General features: G+C 42.4%; 1 protein-coding gene across 1 annotated transcript in view; it reads left to right on the forward strand.

Moving 5' to 3' along the window:
• The first annotated feature begins 7,956 nt into the window (after positions 1–7,956).
• Positions 7,957–12,802, forward strand: part of cope (COPI coat complex subunit epsilon) — a 29,083-nt gene continuing 24,237 nt past the window's right edge. The window contains exon 1 of the mRNA XM_073068417.1: positions 7,957–8,102. Coding sequence (XP_072924518.1) covers positions 7,998–8,102 — 105 coding nt within the window. The 5' untranslated portion in view covers positions 7,957–7,997. The remainder of the gene's footprint in view (positions 8,103–12,802) is intronic.

Genomic DNA, 12,802 nt, shown 5'->3' on the forward strand with positions numbered 1-12,802 from the left:
GCACCAAACAGGCCCTTCCGCCCACAAAGCTGAGCCGAACATGTACTTAGTTTAGAAATTACCTGGGGTTACCCTTAGCCCTCTAGTTTTCTAAGCTCCATGTACCTATCCAGGAGTCTCTTGGAAGATCCTATTGTATCCAGCTCCACCACCATCACTGGCAGCCCATTCCACACACTCACCACTCTTTGTGTAAAAACTTACCCCTGACATCTCTGTATCTACTTCCATGCACCTTAAAACTGTGCCCTCTCGTGTTAGCCATCTCAGCCCTGGGAAAAAGCCTCTGACTACCCACACGATCAATGCCTCATCATCTTATACACCTCTATCAAGTCACCTCTCATCCTCCATCGCTCCAAGGAGAAAAGGCCAAGTTCACTCAACCTATTCTCATAAGGCATGATCCCCAAACCGGGCAACATCCTTGTAAATCTCCTCTACACCCTTTCTGTAGTTTCCACAACCTTCCTGTAGTGAGGTGACCAGAAATGAGCCAGTACTCCAAGTGGGGTCTGACCTGGGTCCTATAAAGCTGTAACACCATCTCTTGGCTCTCGAACTCAATCCCATGGTTGATGAAGGCCAATGCACTGCCTGCCTTCTTAACCACACAGTCAACCTGCACAGCAGCTTTGAGTGTCCTATGGACTCGGACCCCAAGATCCCTTTGATCCTCCACACTGCCAAGAGTCTTATCATTAATACTACATCCTGGCATCACATTTGACCAGGATGAACCACCTCAACTTAACTGGGTTGAAACCCATCTGCCACTTCTCAGCCCGGATGGCATCCTATCAATGTCCTGTTATAACCTCTGACAACTCTCCACACTATCCACAACACCCCCAACCTTTGTGTCATTAGCAAATTTACTAACCCATCATTCCACTTCCTCATCCAGGTACTGGATTTCCAGCACTTGTATTTTTTTAAAAATTTATCTATTCAGTAGCTATGCTATGCCATTTTCTGGATGAAACTCTGGACTGAAAGAGAGTTGAGAATATCTAGCTCTAAGTTACCATTATATTAGGTGCAAGAGGTTGCAGTAAAAATTGCGATTGTAAGTGTTTTTTGGTCAGTGAGTGATGGAAGACTGATGCCCTGTTTATGAAGGAGGACATCACTGCCTCATCTACAAGTAAAAAGGAGGGAGGGAGGGAGGGAAAAGATCAGAAATTTGTGACCCATCTCATTGTTGAATGTGGATACAAGATTCTGTCCAAAGCTGTCACCTTTCGAGTTATTTGGCAGATGGTTCACCCTGAGTGAATCCGATTGTATCCAGAAGAAAGATCACTACAATCTTGAGCTACTCAAATAAATGAACACCTATATTTGGCACATTTGCCTAGTCACCTTGGACGCAGCAGACTATAACATTGTAATCAGTGAGTTGTTTTGTTGATCTCTTACCGTGGAAAGGGGCCACACCTCTGTTCCTAGTTAGAGAGAAAGACAGAGCCTTAGTTTTTGTTGGACTGCAGATCATAGTCTTTCTTTTGGGGATTTGCAGTTGCTTGCTTGTTGGGTGCTGGGTGCTGATGCTTCTGGCTGAAATAAGTCGGGGAGAGTTGATGCTTTGCTGCTACTTGTGCATGTGAGAGAACTGAGGGGGCTTTGGGTTTCTAACGTTTTTACTGTCATTCATTCTTTGGGTTCTCTTCTGTATCATAGATGTTGGCTGGTTGGCACACAAATCGAGAAAGCTTGTAGACAGTGTGAGAGGGAGGATAGGCAGGTGATAGAGAAGGGATGTGCTCAGACTGATGTGAGATGTGTCTATTTTAATACAAGGAGTATCATGAACAAAGCAGTTGAGCTTAGAGTGTGGATCAGTACTTGGAGCTATGATGTGGTGGCCATTACAGAGACTTGGATGGCTCAGGGGCAGGAATGATGTTTGCCAGGCTTTAGATGTTTCAGAAAGGTCAGGGAGGGAGGTAAAAGAGGTAGGGGCATGGCACTGCTGATCAGTGATAGTGTCATGGCTGCAGAAAAGGAGGAAGTCATGGAGGGATTGTGAGTCTCTGTGGGTGGAAGTTAGGAACAGGAAGGGGTCAATAAATCTACTGGGTGTTTTTTTATAGACCACCCAATGGTAACAGGGACATCGAGGAGCAGATAGAGAGACAGATTCTGGAATGGTACAATAATAACAGGGTGGTCATGATGGGAGATTTTAATTTCCCCAATATTGATTGGCATCTCCCTAGAGCACAGGGTTTAGATGGGGTGGAGTTTGTTAGGTGTGTTCAGGAAAGTTTCCTGACACAATATGTAGATAAGCCTACAAGAGGAGAGGCTGTACTTGATCTGGTATTGGGAAATGAACCTGGTCAGGTATCAGGTTTCTCACTGGGAGAGCATTTTGGAGATAGTGATCATAATTCTATCTCCTTTACCATAGCATTGGAGAAGATAGATCGATACTTTATTCATCCCCATGGGGAAATTCAACATTTTTTCCAATGTCCCATACACTTATTGTAGCAAAACCAATTACATACAATACTTAACTCAGTATAAATATGATATGCATCTAAAATCACCCTCTCAGAAAGCATTAATAAATAGCTTTTAAAAAGTTCTTAAATAGTTTACTAAAATACATTGAATGGTAACATAAGCTCAGTCCTAACCCCGGCACTTTAACATATCTTACCCCTGGTGGTTGAATTGTAAAGCCGAATGGCATTGGGAGTAATGATCTCTTCATCCTGTCTGAGGAGCATTGCATCAATAGCAACCTGCCACTGAAGCTGCTTCTCTGTCTCTGGATGGTGCTATGCAGAGGATGTTCAGGGTTTTCCATGATTGACCGTAGCCTACTCAGCGCCCTTCGCTCAGCTACCGATGTCATACTCTCCAGTTCTGTGCCCACGACAGAGCCCGCCTTCCTTACCAGCTTATTAAGATGTGAGGCGTCCCTCTTCTTAATGCTGCCTCCCCAACACGCCACCACAAAGAAGAGGGCGCTCTCCACAACTGACCTATAGAACATCTTCAGCATCTCACTACAAACATTGAATGATGCCAACCTTCTAAGGAAGTACAATCGACTCTGTGCCTTCCTGCACAAGGCATCTGTGTTGGCAGTCCAGTCTAGCTTCTCGTCTAACTGCACTCCCAGATACTTGTAGGTCTTAACCTGCTCCACACATTCTCCATTAATGATCACTGGCTCCATATGAGGCCTAGATCTCCTAAAGTCCACCACCATCTCCTTGGTCTTGGTGATATTGAGACGCAGGTAATTTGAGTTGCACCATATCACAAAGTCCTGTATCAGTTTCCTATAAGAAGGATAGGAACAGACAAATTAGGAAAGCATTTAATTGGAGTAAGGGGAAATATGAAGCTATCAGGCAGGAACTTGGAAGCATAAGTTGGGAACAGATGTTCTCAGGGAAATGTACAGCAGAAATGTGGCAAATGTTCAGGGGATATTTGTGTGGCGTTCTGCATAGGTACGTTCCAATGAGACGGAGAAAATGTTAGGGTACAGGAACCATGGTGTACAAAGGCTGTTGAAAATCTAGTCAAGAGGAAAAGATTCAAAAGACTAGGTAATGATAGAAATCTAGAAAATTATAAGGCTAGCAGGAAGGAGCTTAAGAATGAAATTAGGAGAGCCAGAAGGGGCCATGAGAAGGCCTTGGTGAACAGGATTAAGGAAAACCCCAAGGCATTCTACAAGTATGTGAAGAACAAGAGGATAAGACATGAAAGAATAGGACCAATCAAGTGTGACAGTGGAAAAGTGTGTATGGAACCGAAGGAGATTGCAGAGGTACTTAATGAATACTTTGCTTCAGTATTCACTATGGGAAAGGACCTTGGCAATTGTAAGGATGACTTACAGCAGATTGAAAAGCTTGAGAATATAGATATTAAGAAAGAGGATGTGCTGGAGCTTTTGGAAAGCATCAAGTTTGATAAGACACCGCAACCGGACGAGATGTACCCCAGGCTACTGTGGGAGGCGAGGGAGGACATTGCTGAGCCTCTGGTAATGATTTTTGCATCATCAGTGGAGAGGGTAGAAGTTCTGGAGGATTGGAGTGTTGTAGATGTTGTTTCCTTATTCAAGAAAGGGAGCAGAGATGGCCCAGGAAAATATAGACCAGTGAGTTCAGTGGTTGTAAGTTGATTGAGAAGATCCTGAGAGGCAGGATTTATGAACATTTGGAGAAGCATAATATGATTAGGAAACGTCAGCATGGCTTTTTCGAAGGCAGGTCGTGCCTTACGAGCTTGATTGAATTTCTTGAGGATGTGTATAAACACATTGATGAAGGTAGAGCAGTAGATGTAGTGTATATGGATTTCAGCAAGGCATTTGATAAGGTACCCCATGCAAGGCTTATTGAGAAAGTAGGGAGGCAAGAGATCCAAGGGGACATTGCTTTGTGGATCCAGAACTGGCTTGCCCATAGAAGGCAAAGAGTGGTTGTAGACAGGTCATATTCTGTATGGAGGTTGGTGACCAGTGGTGTGCCTCAGGGATCTGTTCTGGGACCTCTAGTCTTCATCATCTGTGGGAAGAAAAACAGAATTAAAGTTTTAGGTCAAAGACCATCCTGCAGGAGTGGGTGATGGAAGCAGGATAGATGGAAAAAATGGACCATCCTCACAATAGGAATTCTCAGAAATTGAGGTTCTGAGGAAAGCTCTTAAACATGAAAGATTAACTCTTGTTTTTTTCATCCCACAGATGGTATAATATGATCAGTAGCTGATTAATCCTACTTCGACAGTAGTCTGCTACAATAGATCAAAAGCTTTTGTTTGTAGGTCTATGAGGATTCTAAACTCTGAGAGAGGTGAATAGTCTCCATTTCAAAGGTATGTATTCATTTGAAATTCTAGAAAATATTCCTGAGGCAATTTCTGTGTGTGAACAAAGTCTAATGTCGACACGCTGTTGTGTCAAATTAGTTTGTATAGTTTTAACCTCTTGATTCCTAGGCCAAGAGAGTCTAGTCTTGTATCATTTCCCGTCACTGTAGTTAAAATATGTTTGGCTCATGCTGGCTTCTAAGTCAGGTGGTTGTAAGTTTAAATCACACAAAAGAAATTGATGTATTATCCTTGAGCAATGCTCCAAGGAAAACATTGTATTTGTGGACATACTGTGCTGGGGATGAAATATTAAATTCCAGTTCTGTAATGATTCACAAGGACACTAAAGACTGCAACACAGCACCTGAAGACAAGATATTCAGCTAAATACTCCATCCATATGCAAGTATGAACTGTTTTTAGATATTATACTGCTATCTTTAATTTTTTTTTGAAAATGATCCAAAGTACTTTACCAGCAACAAAACGCATTTGAAGTCTGGTCACAGGATACTCAGCAGCTAATCTGTGCACAGCAAGCTCCCAAAACTGTAACATAATAATAGCAACACACACAAAATGCTGGTAGAACACAGCAGGCCAGGCAGCATCTATAGGGAGAAGCACTGTCGACGTTTCGGGCCGAGACCCTTCGTCGATGCTGCCTGGCCTGCTGTGTTCCACCAGCATTTTGTGTGTGTTGTTTGAATATCTAGCATCTGCAGATTTCCTCGTGTTTGAACATAATAATAATGTTTTGTGCAATTGATTCAAGAGAGAATATTTGAAGATTGAACTCCCTTGTTCAATCATGTTGAGGGCATACAGGAGCAAGATATGCCAACTAGTGGAGTGGTGTCACAGCAACAACCTGGCACTCAATGTCAGTAAGACGAAAGAGCTGATTGTGGACTTCAGGAAGGGTAAGATGAAAGAACACATACCAATCCTCATAGAGGGATCAGAAGTGGAGAAAGTGAGCAGTTTCAAGTTCCTGGGTGTCAAGACCTCTGGACCTAACCTGGTCCCAACATATTGATGCAGTTATAAAGAAGGCAAGACAGTGACTATACTTCATTAGGAGTTTGAAGAGAATTGGTACATAACCAAATACACTCAAAACTTCTATAGAAGAAATATTATACCATCTGTGGGATGAAAAAACAAGAGTTAATCTTTCATGTTGAAGAGCCTTCCTCAGAACCTCAATTTCTGAGAATTCCTATTGTGAGGATGGTCCATTCTTTTCCATCTATCCTGCTTCCATCACCCACTCCTGATGGATGGTCTTTGACCTAAAACTTTAATTCTGTTTTTCTTCCCACAGATGCGGCCTCACCTGCTGAGTACTTCCCATACCGTCTATTTTTATTTTAGATTTCCAGCATTTGTATTTTTTAAAATTTTATCTATTCAGTAGCTATGCTATGCCATTTTTTGGATGAAACTCTGGACTGAAAGAGAGTTGAGAATATTTCTTCTATAGGGGTATCAACGGAGGTCTGTGAATTGAACCCCTGCCCCCCCTTACCCCATCCCTATCTATAATTTTAGTCTGGTTCTCTTTCTCTCACTTCCCCCCCTCACTATAATCTCCCCCCAGCCCTACCTTTCTTTCTCTTTGCCCCTAGCCCATTTCCCTCTAGTCTATCACTTCCCAGCTCTCTACTTCATCCCTCCCCCCACTTCTTATCCCCCCTCGACCATCCCATGTTACTTCACTCCTGATGAAGGGTTTCGGCCCGAAACATTGTCACTACCTCCTCCCATAGATGCTGTCTGGCCTGCTGATTTCTGCCAGCATTTTGTGTTTTTTACATCTTCAGGGAGCAGTGTCTCAGAAAGGCAGCATCCATTATTAAGGACCTCCAGCACCCAGGGCATGCCCTTTCTTCACTGTTACCATCAGGTAGGAGGTACAGAAGCCTGAAGGCACACACTCAGCGATTCAGGAACAGCTTCTTCCCCTCTGCCGTCCGATTCCTAAATGGACATTGAACCCTTGAACACCACCTCACTTTTTAAAATACGTATGTATTACTTTTGTTTTTTGCATGATTTTTATTCAATATACCTATACTAATTTATTATTTTTTTCTATATTGTGTACTGCATTGAACTGCTGCTAAGTTAACAGATTTCACAATACATGGTGATACTAAATCTGATTCTGATTGTTCCTTTCTGAAATAATGAAATAACATTTTGCTGCCACTTGAAATAGTAGAAAGGACTTCAGCCCAATGAGGCAGGCCTTCCCAACCAGATGCCCACCTTCTCCTGTTCCACTGTTAATTTCCTGGTGCAATCTTCTGCTGCAGCTCCGTTTCCAGTACTTCACCATGGCTGAGCATATTACAGAGACCATCATAGTACAGAGAGCTGGCGAGGCCCATCCTCAAACTCACAGGCTGCTGAAGCTGACAACAGATGGGGACTATGGAACGTTTGTGTACATTCAGTAAATACTAAAAATGAAAGCACTTTGCACAAGGGGTGCAGATCTAGAATTTATCCCCAGGCTCAGAGTCAACCATGAATGCTTTGTAGTATTAACAGAAATTACATTACTACTATCAAACCTGCTGCTTTGAACCTGCCCTGCCATTCAGTACGACTGATCGGTTCCTAGCCTCAACTGCACTTTCCTATTTGTTCCTGAATGCTGTTTTCACAACATTCAAAAATATCTTTATTAGCCTTAGATATAGTCAATAACTACATGTGTTGGAACTTGGAGCAACACACAATCGGCTGGAGGAACTCAGCGGGTCGTGTAGCATCTGTGGCGGAAAAACTGGTCCATACTTTTGGTTGAAAAGCTGCATCGAGACTGATAGCAGAGAGGAGAGACGGTCAGAAGGGCCTCAACCCGAAATATGGACAATTGCTTTCCCTCCAGTAGTTTATAGTTCTCATTACATCCCACTTTAATCGTGACTTCGGGCCTTTTTATAGCCAGCTGTGTATTATAATACCCCTGAGAAATATTTTGACGCATCCTCCCACATTACGGTCAGGACAAAACTCCGCTATCTTCGGCAGCATTTTGTTAAGCATGCGCAGAAGAACCGACGAGCTTCCTACACGGACTTCCGGCGCCACGTGGGCCGCGCCTGCGCATTTGTAAGGGCAAGCCGAGGAAGATGGCGGCAATGCAGCAGGGGGAGGGGGATCCTCTTTTCGATGTGAGGAACAGTTTCTACATCGGCAGCTATCAGCAGTGTATAAACGAGGCGCAAAAACTCAAGGTGAGTTGGCCGAATTATAGCAAATTGAAAAAAAGGGCAGGTATAACTTCCCTGACCCAGGTTAGTTAACTTGAGGGAACGGGCTGACTGCTGGTGGGGGTAGTGGTCACGACTAAGGTGTCCAGGCTTAGGGCTCCGTGACCCACTGGCCACTTCGGCAGAGTTCATTTACATGAGCTTGGCTTTAACTGATAAGGAGTTGGGGTTCATGAAAGGCTGGGTTCAGGACTTAATTGGGCAGTGGATGCCAGATGGAGAGATGCTAATTGGTTGGTAGCAATTAGATAGTGTTTACATCAAAACTGAAGCTTGTCAAACCAGACAAAATTTAATGCAATTAATTTAAAATCTGAGCTTACTTTCAAGTGATTTATTATACTGTAGTTAGGTTGATGAACCCTACAACTGTGGTACAGGAACATTGAATGTAGGAAATAAACAAGGACAGGTTATTTAGCCCTCTGTGTTTGCTCCATCATTCAATAATATCATGACTGGTATTTCACATTGATGTCACATACCTGCTAATCCCTTAATCCTCTGATGCTTAAAATCTCAGCACGTTTTTGATTTGTCTTGAAAATGCACAGTGGATTCCAAAGATTCATCAGTGTCTTAGTTTTCTATCTTTTCTCTCAAATTGGATGCCTTTAATGTACTTCCACACAGAATCATGGCGTACTACAGCACAGAAACAGGCCCTTTGGCCCATCTAGTCCATGCTTAACTATTATTCTGCCTAGTCTCATCAACCCACATCAGGACCATAGCCCTCCAATCTGTGTGCTGTTCTTAAATGTTGTAATTGAGCCCCATCCACCAATTCTGTTGGCAGCTCATTCCACACTCGCACCACCCCTCTGAGTGAAGAAGTTGCCCCTCGGGTTCCCATTAAACATTTCACCTTTCACCCTTAACCTATGGCTTCTAGTTCTAGTCTCCCCCCAATGAAAAAAGCCTGTTTGCATTAACCTTATCTATTCTCTTAGTAATTTTATATACCTCTATCAAATCCTCCCTCAATCTCCTACACTCCAGAGAATAAAGTCCTAACCTCTTCAACCTTTCCCTATAACTAGGGTCTTCAGGTCCCAGCAGCATACTTGTAAATATTCTCTGTACTCTTTCGATCTTGTTGCTATCGTTCCTGTATGTAGGTGAGCAGAATTGCACACAATATTTCCAAAGTTTGGCCTCACAACTTCAACATAACATCCCAAATCCTGTGCTCATACTTTTGAAGGTCTGTGTGCCAAAAGCTCTCTTGACAACCCTATCTACATGAAACGCTACTTTCAAAGAATTGGGTATCCCTATGTTCTACCACACTCTTCAGTGTCCTACCATTCACTGTAAGTCCTACCCTGGTTTGTTCTCCCAAAGTGCAACAGTTTACATTTGTCTGCTTTAAATTACATCTGCCACTTTCAGCTGGTCCAGATTCCATTGCAAGCTTTGATAGCCTTCCTCAATGTACATTTTGCCCATAGTATTGGTGATGTCATCTGCAAATTTGCTAATCCAGTTTACTACATTCATCCAGATCATTGATATAAATGACAAACAACAATGGGCCCAGCACCAATCCTTACAGCACTCCACTAGTCACAGGTCTCCAGTCAGAGAGGCAACCATCTACTACCACTCTCTGGCTTCTGCGAAGCCAAGGTTGAATCCCGTTTACTACCTCATCCTGAATACCAAACAACTTAAACTTCTTGACTAACCTCTTTTGCGGAACTTTGTCAAAGATCTCGCCATAGTTCATGTAGACAACCTCAACTACCTTTCCTTCATCAACTTTCCTGATACTCCTTGAAAAACTATGTAAGGTTGCTACACAAAGCCGTGTTGACTATCCCTAACCAGTCCCTGTCTCTTCAAATACTGGTATATCCAGTCCTTTAGAATACCTTCCAGTACCCACTACTGATGTCTGGCTCACCTGTCTATAATTTCCTGACATTCTTAGAGCCTTCCTTTAACAATGTTAGCTGTCCGCCAGTATCTCATGCTTAGCTAAAGACATATTAAAAGTCTCTGCCAGGGCCCATGTAATTTCTGCACTAGCTTCCCACAAGTTATGAGAGGGAACTGTCAGGCCCTGGGGATTTATCCACCCTAATTTGAGTACCTTCTCATCTGTAATCTGTACATGATCTGTGACCTCACTGCTGCTTTGCCTCAATGGCATTTAAGTAAACATAGATGCAAGAAATCCATTTATTCACCTTATCTACCAGACCAAACTCATGCCTCCTGATTTCTCTTTTAAGTGTTCTCTTGCATTTTGTTTTTTTCACAAGCACTTCATTTGTTCTTTGCTGCCTATACCTGCTATGCAGCTTCTTCTTAACCAGAGCCATAATATCCTTCAAAAATCAGGATTCCCTAAACCCGTTAGCCTTGTCTTTTATTCTAACAGGAACATACAAACACTGTACTTCAAAATTTTGCTTTTAAAGGCTTCCCATTTAACATACCTGATCGGATGCTGAGGGGCAATGCAGCCCAGTTAACTGAGTTTCTAACAGATATCTTCAACATCTCTTTGGAATACTCCACTGTCCTGTCAGGCATCAAGGCAGCCACCATCATCCCAGTGCCCAAGAGGGCATCAGTAACCTGCCTCAACGATTACTTTCCAGTAACACTGATCTCAACAATAAAGAGTGGCTGTTCATGGATCACATTAAATACCACTTTCCTCTTATATTGGACCCCTTCTATTTTGCTTATCACTCAAGTCGGTTCACTAATGATAGCATATTCTCTGTACTCCACTCCACCTTGTTATTTCTCCCCCCCCCCCCCCCCAAATGGTGCCTCATATGCCAGTATGCTGTTTATTAACTTTTGCTTGGCATTCAATATGATTATCCCTCAGAGGCAGGTGGGTAAACTGTCCTCATTGGATCTCAATACCTCTCTCTGTAATTGGATCCTGGACTCCTTAACAGAAAGGCCACAGTCAGTCTGTATTGGCAGAAACATTTCTAGCTCCATCATGCTGAGCACTGGTATTCACCAGCGCTACGTGTTCAGCCCGCTGCTGATGCATGACTGCATTGCTAGATCCATTTCAAAGCAAGTCGTCAAGTTCCCTGATGACACAAGTGGTTGGCCTCTGAATAATTGATCAATGACAAAGAGACGGCATACAGAGAGGAGGTAGAGCGGCTGATAGAATGGTGTGAATACAACAACTTCAATCTCAACGTGGACAAGACCAAAGAGGAGACTGTGCAGGAGAAGGAGCAGGCTAACCACTCCTCACTACACATACTCAGCTGCTCTGTGGAGAGAGTTAAGAGCACCAAGTTTCTGGGAGTGGATGATCTCACCTGATCCCTCAACACCACCTCTTTGGTCAAAAAAAGCATGGCAGGGTCTCCACTTCCTGAGGAGATTGAGGCAAGTAAGGCTTCCTTTCTTTCTCTAACCCCCCCTCCCCCCCCATTTTAACCAAGGAGCACCATTGAGAATGTCTCGACCAGCTGCCCCACTGTCTTTACAGGAGCTGTAAGGCATCTGACCACAAGTCCTTACAAAGGTGTAGCGGTTACTTGAAAACAAACCAGAACTACTGAGAGACTGAGTACAAGAACTGACATTGTTTGACGTGCTTCCAAGTAGCTGAGTTCCAAGTTGAAGAAAAGTACATTCGGATCGATCCTTTACTACAAAACCAGGAAAGATGAATGATCTTATAGCAATAAAAAAAACTAATGAAACTAAATTAGTGATATGGCGAAATAAGAGTAAGTAGTCTTCAAAGCAGCATAATTAGTGAACAACAAAAAAAAAATCCCTGTCCCTGGCTGACTCTAACTAAACTAAAACTAAGACAAAATGTGAATACGTAAATATACTCATTTGCTATGTACTGGGCTTGTCCTAGTCTAGAGAAATTCTGGAGAGAAGTCTTTTTATCTTTATCCCATATTCTTAATTGCCACTTAGAACCTAATCCTCTGATTGCCCTTTTCGGTACCTTGGGTGAGGCAGACATGCATTTGAGTCCGACTAAATGTCGAACATTATCTTTTGCCTCTCTTTTGGCTAGATGCTTAGTTCTCCTCAGGTGGAGAGATGTTGCCCCACTCACTCATGCTCAATGGCTTAATGATATATGTCCTGTTTAGACCTTGAAAAAATTCATTATTCACTTCTCAATTCGGACATAAAGTTTCAAAAGGTGTGGGGACCTTTTCTTGAATACTTTCATAACTCCCCTTTAGATTAAGTTATTATTTTTAATCCCTTACTTTCAGCTTTTTTTCTGTAAGTTTTATGATTTCCTTTTGATGGAAATTACATTATAGTTTTGGTAGTAGGCATTATAATTTTTAAATATATATTTACAGCTCTGTGGGGTCGAACACTCCCGATTTTTTTTTTTTTACGTATTGTAATGGTTGGCCTGGAGTTTTGTAGTGGGAGGTTGGGGAGGATACTAACTTTATGATTTTATTTTGGGTGCTGTTTCCTTATTGGTATGAATTATATATTTGATATGCTTATTTTGCACTGTATTGATCTTCATTTTATAGTTGGGTTTTTTTGTTTGTAGTTGTTTTGTAGAAACGCATTAAAAATTAATAAAAATTAGTCATTTGCTTCTACCATGCTCTAACCCATGTGACAAATTGCAATAACCCATAAAGTGTGCAAAATATAATATAAAACAGACAGAAAAT

The sequence above is a fragment of the Hemitrygon akajei genome, chromosome 16 (genome assembly GCF_048418815.1).
Source record: "Hemitrygon akajei chromosome 16, sHemAka1.3, whole genome shotgun sequence".
In the NCBI taxonomy this organism is placed as follows: domain Eukaryota; kingdom Metazoa; phylum Chordata; class Chondrichthyes; order Myliobatiformes; family Dasyatidae; genus Hemitrygon; species Hemitrygon akajei.